General features: G+C 34.6%; 2 protein-coding genes across 5 annotated transcripts; one reads left to right on the top strand and one right to left on the bottom strand.

The window, feature by feature from the left end:
* The first annotated feature begins 2371 nt into the window (after positions 1-2371).
* On the top strand, positions 2372-7175 carry LOC102595795 (uncharacterized). The gene is made up of 7 exons (XM_006357191.2): positions 2372-3280; positions 4691-5025; positions 5094-5311; positions 5787-5932; positions 6016-6163; positions 6644-6712; positions 6816-7175. Exons 1-7 carry the CDS (start codon positions 2712-2714, stop codon positions 6909-6911), a joined length of 1581 nt encoding a protein of 526 aa, XP_006357253.1. The 5' UTR covers positions 2372-2711; the 3' UTR covers positions 6912-7175.
* A 258-nt stretch (positions 7176-7433) lies between these two features.
* LOC102596803 (ultraviolet-B receptor UVR8) lies at positions 7434-13026 on the bottom strand. Of its 4 annotated transcripts, none has more exons than XM_006357195.2 (8): positions 12768-13026; positions 11425-11577; positions 10567-10725; positions 9632-9790; positions 9317-9448; positions 9128-9214; positions 7794-7886; positions 7434-7703 (listed from the first exon to the last, which is right to left on the bottom strand). In XM_006357195.2, the coding sequence occupies exons 1-8, from the start codon at positions 12994-12996 to the stop codon at positions 7510-7512; spliced, it is 1206 nt and encodes a 401-aa protein (XP_006357257.1). In that variant the 5' UTR covers positions 12997-13026; the 3' UTR covers positions 7434-7509. The 4 variants fall into 4 exon arrangements, with proteins under 4 accessions (XP_006357257.1, XP_006357256.1, XP_015168823.1 ...); XM_006357194.2 differs by having other exon boundaries at positions 7434-7706; XM_015313337.1 differs by having other exon boundaries at positions 9632-9799.
* Between the last annotated feature and the right edge of the window lie 462 nt (positions 13027-13488).

Raw genomic sequence — 13488 nt, forward strand, 5'->3', positions numbered from 1 at the left:
ATAATTTTGAATGTGAATCTTCATGAAACTAATATGAATTTATAGGCAAAATAGAGGAATACCATAAGACATCATAAACTTACAAATTTAAGTTTGGAGGTTATGGACATAAAAATTATGGGAGTTATGAATATTATTAAGAGTAAAAATTAAAGAGGGGCAAGTCATGGGTAATAACTCCTTGTGAATAAATTAAAAAAATAAAGAGAAAAATACTTTAAAAAAATATATAAAAATATTATCATTTCATGATTAGAAGTGAGACAAACAAATAGAAAAAAAGAATGTGGAGAGTTTTTTGTTGTAAATGTTCCTACATTAATAAAATATTTATTTGTATAAATTAAGTAATATATTTTTACAATACAATAATTAATTTGAATTAAAAAAAAGTCAAAAAAAGATAAATTATGTTTCTTTTATAATTAAAACAAATTAATAATGAAAATAATGAAAGGATTTTTTTTTAAAAAAAAAGAAGAAGGGAAGACTAAAGATAAATAATATTCTAGGCCATAAAGAGGTACCATAATAAATTAATATGGTTGTTATAAAATTTAATGAAACTTAATAAATAGGATAGAATATGATTAGTTCTTTGATTAAAAAATAAGAAAAAATAAGAGAAAAATGTCAAAAAAATAGAGAAAAAAGAATAAATAAGCAATGGTGGCCTTAGAGATGTGCCACATCATCCTTGCCTACATTTGGCTTTATATTATATATAGATTTGTTAGTCGATAGACAAATCATTAAGCTGTGTTTTTACTTCTTTTTAACATCACTTAGTGAGGCTTTGGACTTACTTAGATCTTTTGAATTTACCTTGTACTTTTCATGAATTGAATTGGAATCATTTTCAACGAATTCATAAGAAGTGATTCCACTATTTTTATCACGTTAGGATAAAAACATAAGATATTAACAATAATTTTCTTTATCTTCTGAGTTGTTTTGCCAAATCAATTGTTGTAGGTTTTTGATCTTTATTCGAACTCGATGAAGAAAACGAGATATTTTTTATGACCTCGTTGAGAATGATTTGTATATTAAAACTCAATGATTCCATGTTCTTTCATCGACTGGTTATCCTTCTCATTTCCAATGTTGGTGCTACCAATACTACTTGACCACAAAATCTTAGGATTGATTATATAGCTATTAGTAAGTTTTAAAATAAGGGAAAATGGTCTGAAATATATCCGAGTTTTGACCATTGCAGTAATGATATCAAACTTTGGAAATGACCTTTTACCCCTACACTATTTAATAGTGTATTTTAAAGGTATATATATGTCACGTGGACATCATAAATATTTCGTGATTATAAATAATAACATGTTCACGTGGGCACATATATACCTTTTAAATACACTATTAAATAGTGAATGGGGTAAAAGGTCCTCCATAAAGTTTGATATCGTAACAGAAATTTCGACCAAAATTGAAGTATTTTTCAGATCATTTTTTCTAAAAATAATAATTAAGGAGTATTGTTATAAAAGAACTACTTATTTAAAGGGTATTTTTATTTTTAAATATGCCATGCTAGCTTGAGCTTACAAACTCAGCTGCTTTTTAGGCTCAGCCTTTTGCTTTTAGCCCTTGCTAACGAGTTGATGGATCAAATCAAACCTTTTTAGATCTATGTATCTTAAACATCAAATCAACTATTATATGAGAAAATAAAGATGCGGGTCCGTTTGATGCTATATGAAATCAGATTGATGTAAATTTAAACATATAATATAGATTTTTTATGTTGTATTTTTTTTTTATAAAATAAAAATCCCACAAATTATGAAAAATATCAATTTTTTCTCAGTTTTAACATAGTCTGATGAAAAAGATAAAGGGAGAGAGAAAATTGCAAGAAATTGAAATTGAAAATCAAGAGAAGTTTTGTGATATAATGTAATTATTTTAAAAATATTTATACAACATGAATTAGAACTCTATAGTGTTATAGGGTGTAAAACTCCTTTTTTTCTTTCTTATATGACCAAACAAGAATTATTTTTCTAGTGCCACATCTTAACAAAATCCATATAACATTATTTATGCAATATTTTGTTCCAAAAATGTTTTCTCAACTCCTTTAGATAATAAATAAATGTGCTTTAGAGTTTTCCCCAAATTAGTAAATACTATAAAACTAAACACTATCTTAATCCAAATAGATGCCAAAGGCCATAGACATATATATGTCAAGTTTCACAGTTAAAAAATAAATACGTGTTGCAGTGGATGAAACTGTTTTTCTGTAGGTTTCGAATTCGTTCGAGCAGTCTCTTGTAGAGAGTGTTTCTCCTCGAATGGAGCCATAAGCTTAAATTTAGATTAGTCAGACTTTAATATGAATACCAAACGAAAAAAAATCTGTATGTCAAGGTTCAATTTTCACTTGTTACCTTCTCCATATTGAGAGAAACTAGCCTTACCCTTAGAAAAACCAAATCTTGAAAATACTGGTCAGAATTGAGATCTTGGGTAGCTCACATATTGTTATTGGGAAGTGTGGGAAAGAATCATTTTTTTTATATAAACTGTGTTGCTCACAGTTATCAACTCTTTCAATTGTTTGCATTTTACGCTATTTCTTCTACTGCAGCATTGTTCCTTTCTTGTTTTGCCTTTCTTCTTCTCTCTTTGTTGTTTTAAGTTTATTGGGATTGTTTTGTTCACCATTTGTTTGAAGAAATGCCTGAACGATGGTTTTGACCCAGTTCGCTAGACCTTATAATTTCTGCTCTTTTTTGAGTTTACCTGCTACCCCTTGTAAAATTTTTGTCCTAAACCCAAGAAAAAGAGTTCATTTTCTGAGAAAATCTGGGGGTTTTGAACTTGTTTTGGGTAAAAAGATGTGTTCTTTGAAGTTTGTTGAGCTAATTAGAAAGGGAAAAGAAGAGCATAGTGTATGTTGTTGTTGCTGTGGAGAAGGGTCGCAAAGTGAAGGTGATATGAAGTTAGAGGCTGACATTTTAGCATTTATGGAGAAGTCTCAGAACCCAGATGCATTTCCAAGTAGGAAAGATTTGGAAAAAGCAGGAAGAGTTGATTTGATTGAGGCTATTAGGAATAGGGGTGGATGGTATTCGTTCGGTTGGGACTCAGAAGAGGAACCTCCCACTGACCAAGAAAATGTTCCTGAGGCTGAGGAAATGGATTTTGATATTGAGGAGTTACGAAGAAGAGTTGAGAAATATCAAGAAAGTGATTCTGGTTCCGATTTTTCGTCTGGGGATTCTTCTCAGCCAGCTTCCTCATCTGGTAGATCACTGTGAGGTTTCCTCCTTGCAAAATGTGCTTTTGTTTATTGTTCATAATGTTTTGTGTCTTTTGTGTGTTTGTTTATCTTGGTAACTGTTGATAAAGAATCGCGTGTCTCTCTAAGGATTTTGCTATTAGTAGAAAAGTTTTAACTTTGAGCCAAATATAGAAGTTATTAGAAGGATTTTTTTTTGTTTCGAAGTGTTTATTGTGATTCGATTTGTTTGTCATTCATTCATCATGGATTGTTTATTGTATCTGGAATCCTTTGTGATAAGAAGGTGCCACCTAAATTTAAAGGCAAGTTCTACAGAACGGTGGTTAAACAGACCATGTTGTATGGAGCGGATTGTTGTCCAATCAAGAACTCCCACGTTCAGAAGATGAAAGTAGAGATGAAGACGTTGAGATAGATGTGTGGGCATACTAGGAGAGACAAGATTAACAATGAAGATATTTGGGACAAGATAGGAATGGTTTCAATAGATGACAAGATGTGGGAATCGAGGCAGAGATAGTTTGGGCATGTGCAGAGGAGATGCACGGATGCCCCCGTGCGGAGGTGTGAGAGGTTGGCTATGGACGGTTTCAAGAGAGGTAGAGATAGGCCGAAGCAGTATTGGGGAGAGGTGATTAGACATGCCATGTAGCTGCTTCAGCTTTCCGTGGACATGACCTTAGATAGGTGGTTATGGAGGACATATATTAGTGTTGGAGGTTGTCCTTTGAGTTTGGTTATTATTTGTGTTTTTCTTACACTTTTGATTATCGTTGTATCTTGCTATGACTATTGTTTAGGATGATTTGTTAGGTTGTATGTTGTGTTTTGCCATGACTGTCTTCATTTCTATTATTTCTTTCTCTATACTTTGGACTGTTTTTTTTTCTTGAGCTGAGGGTATATAGTAAACAACCTCTCTATCTATCTCTACCTATAAGGTAGTGGTAAGGTCTGCATACACTCTACCCTAACCCTATTTTGAGATTACACCAGGTATGTTGTTGTTGTTATGTGAAAATTTGTTAAGTGCTTCTTGAGTAGAGAAATATCAAGAAAGTGATTCTGGTTCTGATTTTCCGTTTGGGGATTCTTCTCAGCCAGCTTCCTCCTCTGGTAGATCATTGTGAGGTTCCTCCTTGCAAAATGTGCTTTTGCTTATTGTTTATCGTGTTTCCTCTCTTTTGTCCATTTTTTATCTTGGTTCTTGTTGATAAAGAATAGTGTTTGTCACTCGAAAGATTTTGCTATTAGTAGATAAACTTCTACTTTGAGCCAAAAATATAAGTTAAAAGCAGGATTCTTGTTTTCTAAGTGTTTATTGTGATCCAATTTATTTGCCATTCATCGTTGATTACATCGGGTTTATGTGAAAATTTGTTAATGGCTGTAGTATCTTACTTTCCTTTGCCTTTGTGTTAGAGAAGCTGTGGTTGAGGAAGATAGCGCGGTTGAAGGGATATTGAACCGATTAGAGAAAGAGAGAATCTCATCTCTTGGTATTAATACTAGCAAATATGGATATGGAGCTAATCATTCAAGTAGGGATAACATTGATGACAGAAGCTCTGGAACCACTACTACAGGTAGAGATCCATACAGGACTGACCTGGGAAAAAATGGAAGCCTCACGACATGTAGCCCCAAGAAAGGCGGTTTAAGTGATTCAGGAGGTCAGCTTAACCACAAATACACGCCAGATATGTGGAGATCATGGAGCACTCAACGTGCATGCCCTGAAGGCACAGATTTTGAAGGTATTCGCTTCCCTGAATCTAATCATGTTCATAGTTTGTAGCCTCAATTTGACCCCTTCCATTCACAGTTGGTGAGGTAGATTTGGATAAGAGACCAAATGGAGGTAAAACTGAAACTTCAAGAGATGATGTATTTACCGTCAAAGAGAATAGTTCTGAAACTCCGGAAAGATGGATATATAACAACCATAATGATATAAGTACTCGTCTTCAGCATTTAGAGCTTGAGCTATCCTCAACACTTCGCTCCCTGAGATCCAAGAGCCAAGAGTTCAGTTCAATGGAGGTAGAAATCTGCATCTCCTGTTTGTTCAGAATCACATCTTTCTTTTGCCATGCATCATAATGTTAATTTTCCTACTACTATATGCTTTTATGTTATGTTTTGATATGTAGCATGGAGATTTGACTAGCTGTATTTGTTGCTGTAATGCGATTCTTCCACCCAAACAATTGATGTCGGTTGGTTCTGTTAAATATTTTTTTAAGTCTGCCTAGTTCTTGTTCTACCTCAAGATATTTTCTTATAGGACCTCTCAGAACACAGGGAATTCACTCCTATCAGGGATTTGAACTCAATAATCTGATAGGCTGATACTTCTTCCTTGTACTCCCACATCCTCTCCCAAAGAATAGAAAATGATCTAACAGCAAAATTTTCATTTCACCTGCCACCAAGGAGAGAATTGCATTTGAAGTTTTTCTGTTGGTTGGTATTTTTGCGGGATGAAGCTCGTCACTGTTTAGAAATGTTCTCTCAGGTTCTTGGAAAATCCCGTAGTGATTTTCAGAAGCTTTTGGATGCACGGGAGTTCCAGGAGAATGATGTCATAAATGCTCAGAAGAGATTGCGGTCCATACGTGCAAAACTTGCAATACTTGAGGGGAAGGTGGCGTTAACATTGACGTCTGTATCATTTCTCATTCCTTTATCATTCATTTTATACTATATACCCACCAATACTGAATCCCCGCACCCTACTCTTTCAGTGATGCAGAGAAATTGCTGGCAAAGAAGCAGAAGAGGATTGATGGTGCTAGGAAAGCTTTACAGTTTCTTCGCACTACTCAGATTGTTTGGCATAACTCTGCCTCAGAGGTTCTTCTAACAGGCTCTTTTGATGGATGGACAACTCAGGTTCGATCTTATTCCCCATATGTGATAAGAAATACTTGGGAGGCAACATTTTGAAATAGGAGGAAAATTTTTGCTGACAAATAGTTAGAAAATACAAATTTGATGCATTTCTCATTGTTGGTGTCAAGACGTTGTTTCTGTATAAACTTAATTTGGAAGTAGTCAAAACCAGAAATTTTACGAGGGTGTTCAGGATTTAATATATATGTATAAGAAGTAATAGTCAACTGGCTGTCCTTGAGCCTATGTGGGTTCTCCTAGCTACTACACAATGTTCTGTACAAGAGCCAAGAAGTCGTCTGTTTAACAGTATAATGTTTTTTTCATTAATTTTTCAAACCACTTGTGTCTCCTAATATTGAAAACTCTGCAGTTCTATAAACCCGCTTTCACAATAAAAACAAAACAAATTTTATGGTAATAGTTTCAATTGGCTTCTTGTCCTTTGTTAATAGAATGATATGTTGTATTGACTTACAGAGGAAGATGGAGAAATTGCGCACTGGTGTTTTTTCTGTTAGCCTAAAGTTGTACCCAGGCAGCTATGAGGTGTGTGTAACCCCGTGTAATGTTAAGTATGAACTTAATATTAAAGGCTATAGCGTATTTTGAACTTTGAAGTCGTTGCCATCATCTCATTCTTTTGTTGCAGATCAAATTTATTGTTGATGGCATATGGAAGGTTGATCCTTTGAGGCCTGTTGTTCACAACAATGGCCATGAAAATAATCTTCTCATTGTCACATAACAACTAGTCGCAGAAAAGTTACTCTACGAACTGATAGATTAGTAACTGATCCTATGTGTTGTTGTCTTGTAATCACTCCCAAGCAGCGATTGTCACGAAAGAATCTGATTGACGATGTAGTAGTAGGTTCCATTGTTGAATTTTGTAGTTTCCTTTCATTCTTTGACACACACAACTGGTACAGAATCTGATTCCCAGCCATGTAAAGTGAGCAAATGCTCCAAATATCTGAGCTAATTTGGATCAATTATTCTTTCCAAGGCAGTGATATTCTTTTCTGTATCATGTTTCCCTATCTATTTACTGTACACATTTAGCTGGTTTGTTTGAGACGAGAGTCTATGAAACAGCCCACAGAGGTATAGGTAAGGTATGCGTACAACCTACCTTCCTTAGACCAACCCCACTAGCGGGATTACACTAGGTATGTTGGTGTATTCAGCTGGTTTGTTGCTGATTTTTAGAGGAGAAATGTTGCATACACAGATTGTACATTGACATTGCTTGCAACAAGGCAATTGATAAAGAAAATGCCTTTTGATTATTTTGATAAGCAACATAGTGAGCAATTACATTTCAAATACTGAACATCGCTATATTAGAAACTGGAATTCAAGGTATACGTCCTGATAACAAATGTAAAACCACTGCCACAATAAACTCTACCAACACATGGTTTCCTGGACTGTTCATTGCATAAACTTACAACACGAGGGCTAGTTTGATCGTTTGTATCTCCTAAACCAAGCTGACCATGTTCACCCCAACCCCATGTCATTACTGATCCGTCATCTGCTGAAAAGTTGAAATAATACAGAAGTGAAGACGAGTGAATATGCCATTAATGGTTTGTAACAATAAACGTTTGCATCAGATCCTCACCTGTTACCACGGCAGAGTGCTCAGCTCCTGCACCAATTTGGACAACCTTTTTACTATTGAAGTCGAGGACTCTTTGCATGACACCTTCATCTTCTGTGCAAATGAGACAAAGTTGTGTTCAGCTTCAAGAGTGCAAAATGTGTAGTGATGGAGCCATGGGCAGATACTTGTTACAATATGATTTGAAAGTTCAAATAGAATAAACCATTAAATAGTTAGGCTTAATTGTTGTTACCTTACATTTGGTGTGGATAAGAATAAGTGTTAGATTTAGAGGACCCCGAATTTGCCTTAAAACTGTTTACCAGTACTGAAATGAAACGGACCTATTCAAATGAAATAGATATGGAAGATTCATATCGATCCCAACTAGTTTGTGAGTGAGACCTAATTGGTTGACTGATTACACCATCAAATAGCAAAAATCATAAATTTTCAATTTGATAACATGTCTTAGAGACATTTAAGAGGGTGAGAACTGCAAGTTTGTGTCCAATAAATGAGGCTTGACATTATGTTTTGGAGAGTTGACTCCCACTAAGCCAAATTATTGTTGGACTGCTGTTCTTTTGTATGCAACTGAGCTCAGTAGACTCAGCAAACATTAACTCTTTTAATGGACTTTTGGGTCGACAACTGATATTTTTTCCGTTTCAGGTTAAGAAGTCTACTGTTTTTCCTCTTCAAATATTAACTACACACAGGTAACCTTAACTCTTCTATGGGACTTCTGAATGTATCTGATAGTCTTTCCATCATATATTTGGAAAAGTACTTTTCCCCTCTTTTAATATCATTGAATTTGATGAAACACAGTAGGCAGTACTATCCATATTTTGGTGCTTCCTATAAGTTTATTACTAATAGAGGTCATAGTAATCGGGCAAAAACCAACAATAACAACATACCCAGTGTAGTCCCACAAGTTGGGGTCTGGGGAGGGTAAGATGTACACAAATCTTATCACTACCTTAGTGGGTTAGAGAGGCTGTTCCCGATAGACCCTCGACACAGTGACGCATTACCAAAACAGGCTAGAAAGCAAGGTACCGGGCAAAACAGGGATTTGCAAATGGATGGTCAGTATGACAACTCGTGACCACATATAAACACATGATTTTATGAGAAGTTTAGTATAAAGTATTTGCAGCATCATGTTCACCTTTCAACTTAATTAAGAGAGGTAGATCTACTTCTTTCATACAAGGATTCAATCAAGTTAAGAGTAAAGACCATCCACTGTGAAAATCCAATCTAAAGAAGCAGGAGAAAGAGACGACAAATCCATAAAATTTTACAAAAGTTTACACAGAAAGGTAATTGAAGATCATTACCAGATATATGCTTCATCCCGTTTGCTTTTTGAGCACCAGTAGGAACATTATAATTGTACCTGCCAAGCATGTATACTTCCCCATCACCTATTAAAATGGTAAAGAGGACGTATTTATATTTCTATATACCTTGTAATATTCCCTTCATGTATTTTCAAAGCAATAATTGAGATCTAAAGCCCAGAATACCTGTCAATACAAGAGCGTGATTCCATCCTAATGCGACCTGGCTGAATAATAAGTCTGCAGTAACACGACGGGGAGTATACACATCTGGGGCTCCATGAAATGCTCTTCCCCATATATATAAATGCCCATTCACTTAAAAAAAAAAAGATAAAAAATCTTAGCAATATATAACAAGTAAAAGTATCACCAACTTGATAAGATTATCATTCATTAATGGGATGAAGCTACAACCATCAAGTAGCCAATGCTGAGACCAGATAAAGGTTGGGCCAGTATCATTTGTATTAGATTACATAAGAGCACTTAGAAACTTACTGGATATTGCTGTGCTGTGATCTCCATTTGCATTGACACTCCTGATTTTGACATTTTCAAAACCTAAAGTAACCTGAGGAGTGCTAACTGACTTCTGTTTGTCATCAGATATACCAAGTTGACCACGTTTTCCGGAACCAAATCCGTAGATAAGATCCTCTGTATCTCCTAAGAAGTTGATTGTAGTGAAAAATCAGCTTCAACAAATTCAATGTACATGCTTATGTTGAGACAAGTGTATGAACAAGCATTGTGGTAAAATTACTTGCTTCCAAAACGATGAGTACAATTTTAAGAAAAACTCTAATCAACCTGTTTTTTCTATCCTAACAAGGTGATAGCCTGATATGAAACCAGATATATAGAAATTATTAAGTAATGTACTATAACGAGTAATCTGTTCTTGAATTGTGTCGTTAACTATGACACACATAATTCATTTATATTATTCTTACTGGCTTATGATATTTGTGATATATCTCATAAAACCAGCTTAATGATATGATGGTGCAGACAGATGCTAAGGCTAGTACAGAACTAGCTAAAGAACTCAGTTTTCCACAACTGTACGAGAGAATGCAGAATTTCGCACTGAATTAATTTATACTAGTTTTGTTGTCACAACGAGAATAAAGAAACTATTGGCATACTCAACTTGATTACTTCACCATGCAGTAATCTCTGGAGTTCTTATGTTAAAAGGCCTGATTGCTGTGACTAGTCACAACTCACAACAATTTGATTTCATTTCAAGCTCATGGCAATAACCCATCTAATTATAGCACTATCACACTAATATGGAAAATGACAAAACTATGGCCAATTATACAAATGAGAACAGAGATGCAGCACACAGCGTTCTCAGAAAGCAGCAACAGTGTTACAATGTTAATATAACCAGCTAGACAAAAAGTGCAATATTCAGCCTGCTTTACCTTTTAGTAAGACAAGTGAATGACGCATACCACAAGCAATTTGCTCGACATGCCTAGCCTTGAAGTGCAACACTTGTACAGGAGAACATCTTGAGATATAATCCCCATGCCCAAGCTGACCAAATGAACCATCTCCACAAGTGAATACGCAACCAGTATCTGGTAATTGTAAAACATTTACACTCTTAAGGCAAATTAAAACAGGTATTCAACTAAACAAGATTCCTCCAGTTATATACCACATTTATTCAGAGTCAAAATTGCAGCAAGAGAACATATAACATTCAGGAATATACTAAACCAAAAAGTAGTTTCAAAAGTTCATATCATCTTTTTTTCCCCCTATTAATGGTCACAAAAAATTTCATATCATCTGTTTCCCAAAAGCTTTCAGTTATCATCAGGAAAAGACCTTTACGAGTAACCTAGTGCACAAAGATGGCTTCTAACAAGGATATACGGATTTCTGCTGTAGTATCTGCACATTTCAATGTACCCTAAGCGTCAAGGAGTTAACTTTAACTTGGGAAGCCCAAAAACAACAACATACCCAATTTAATCCCACAAGTGGGGTCTGGGAAGGTAGAGAAACCGTTTCGAAAGACCCTCGGCTCAAGTGCAACAAATCAAAGTAGTTTTGAAAAAGGAATTACGGCAGTGGAGAAAACATGTCAATTAATACAAAACATAATTGAAATGTCAGTGCATGAACTTTCAATTACAATATAATTAATAATATCCAAATAAGACCAACTGAGTAACTTGAAATAAAGTATTTCGGAACCAAAGAACTGATAGTATGAAAAATAACAATCCAATGTCATATTAGATTCATAGCTGAAGCAGAAAGAATGAAACCTGAAACAAATCCTGAGTGATTCCATCCAGCAGAAGCATGTGTAATGAAGGCGCCTTCCAAAGACTCTACTGACTTTGGATGTAAGCAGTTAACCATCTCCCCATGGCCTAACTGACCAGAATTACCCCTCCCCCATGTTAGCACTCTTCCACCTGCAAAACCCCAACAAACATGTTTTTACTTTGAAAAGTAAAAATCTTTCTATTGAATCTCACACCAATGATGATATCTTTACCCAACAAGCTTGTTCGTTTTCTGTTTCCCTTTCTGTGAAGTTCATCTAACCACCATCAAGTATTTTCCTTTTTATTAAAAAAAATCTAAGTCGCAATCTTTCCATTGAACCTCACACCAAGATAGTACCATCTTTACATCAGAACCCCATCAAGATCTCTTCTTATCTTTTTCTGATATAATATTTCAATTGAAGCTCAACTCCAAATACTATGTCATCCATCCTTTACTTCCTTCTTTAAAAAAATCTATATTTTTCCATTGAATTTGAATCTCATACCAAAAAGGTGTCATCTTAACTGCATGACACTATCAAATTTTTCATTTTTCCTTCTTAAAAAAGTCAATATCTTTTCATTGAAATATCACATGAAAAAGGTGTCAATTTTACTGCAAAACCTTAAACCCTGCTAAATCTTAGTAGCTCAATTAGTTGGATACATGAACTTTCACCTTGTTGGTAAGGGTTCGATTCTCTATCTTGTAATTCTTTCTCCATTTTCCCTTCTCCTAACCCCACCCTCCAAAATAAAACTTAAACCCCATCAAGTAGAAAATACACATATTGAATCTCTCACGAAAGAAAGGTGTCAACTTTACTGCAAAACCTTAAACCCTGCCAAATCTTAGTAGCTTAATTAGTTGGATACATGAACTTTCATCTTGTTGGTAAGGGTTCGATTCTCTACTATGTAATTCTTTCCCCATTTTCCCTTCTCCTAACTCCACCATCCAAAATAAAACTTAAAACCCCATCAAGTAGAAAATACACAGATTGAATCTCACATGAAAAAGGTGTCAACAGATTGAATCTCACACGAAAAAGGTGTCAACTTTACTGCAAAACCTTAAAACACGAGAAATCTTAATAGCTTAGTTAGTTGTATACGTGAACTTTCACCTTGTTGGTAAGGAGTTCGATTCTCCATCTTGTAATTATTTCCCCTCCTCCTAATCCCACCTCAAAAAAAGAAAACTTAAACCCCATCAAGTGAAAAACACATAAATATACAGATTTGAATCTCACACTAAAAAGGTGTCATCTTTACTGAAAAATCATAAACCCCATCAAGAATATAAGTTTTGAGAGTAGATTAAAAGAGTATACCAGGGGTAAGGGCAATGACATGAGCTCCACCACAAGAGAGATGAGAAATAGGACCAAAAGAAGAAAGAGAATGGATGAGTTGAGGTTTGTGTTCATCTTGGAGTTTTCCTGTTCCTAATTGTCCCTCTGTTCCTGCTCCCCAGCTCCATATTTCTTCTTCTTCTTCTTCTTCTTCTCTGCTTTTAATTCTTTCGGTTTCTTCCATCACTTTGGACATCTCATCAATCATGTACTTTTATCATCTATGATTTTGCAGTAAATGAGATGATTATGATAAGCATAAAAGATAGATAATTATTTGTAAATCTATATTTAATTTAATCTATCAAATAGAGGTTTCTTTCCACCTAAAAACTAATTATTAATTTTATCTTTGAATTATTGACATCCTTAAAAATATCTCAATACTTAAATAACTAAACTTAATTTATCCGCATTCGTTCACACATATCAAATAGTTTCAAACTCTTGAAAGAGTGAAAAGTGTTGAAACCTCCTAAACTTGGTGAGAATTTAGAGGTATATATCCCTCATGTTGCTAGATTAGAATGTATTTAAGTTCAGTTACTTAGTCAAGTAAAAGGATATTTTCAAAACTGTCAATAATTCAAAGATGAAACTAATATTTTTTGTCGAATTTAAAATATATGTATTAAAAGTATACTATTTAATTGCACAAGTACAATGATAAGGTTATATTAAATTAAAAAATAAAAGTTAA

Source organism: Solanum tuberosum, unplaced genomic scaffold (assembly GCF_000226075.1).
Source record: "Solanum tuberosum cultivar DM 1-3 516 R44 unplaced genomic scaffold, SolTub_3.0 scf00243, whole genome shotgun sequence".
Lineage (NCBI taxonomy): Eukaryota > Viridiplantae > Streptophyta > Magnoliopsida > Solanales > Solanaceae > Solanum > Solanum tuberosum.

Bases quoted from the DNA above. Each gene is read 5' to 3' on its own strand.
- LOC102595795 (XM_006357191.2), top strand. From the start codon at position 2,712: ATGGTTTTGACCCAGTTCGCTAGACCTTATAATTTCTGCTCTTTTTTG. The intron at 5,312-5,786 runs GTAGAAATCTGC...ATGTTCTCTCAG, and splicing joins AAGAGTTCAGTTCAATGGAG to GTTCTTGGAAAATCCCGTAG. The intron at 5,933-6,015 runs GTCTGTATCATT...CTACTCTTTCAG, and splicing joins AAGGTGGCGTTAACATTGAC to TGATGCAGAGAAATTGCTGG.
- LOC102596803 (XM_015313336.1), bottom strand. From the start codon at position 12,996: ATGATTGATGAGATGTCCAAAGTGATGGAAGAAACCGAAAGAATTAAA. The intron at 11,578-12,767 runs GTATACTCTTTT...GGGGTTTTGCAG, and splicing joins TGTCATTGCCCTTACCCCTG to GTGGAAGAGTGCTAACATGG. The intron at 9,215-9,316 runs GTATTCTGGGCT...CCATTTTAATAG, and splicing joins TCACGCTCTTGTATTGACAG to GTGATGGGGAAGTATACATG.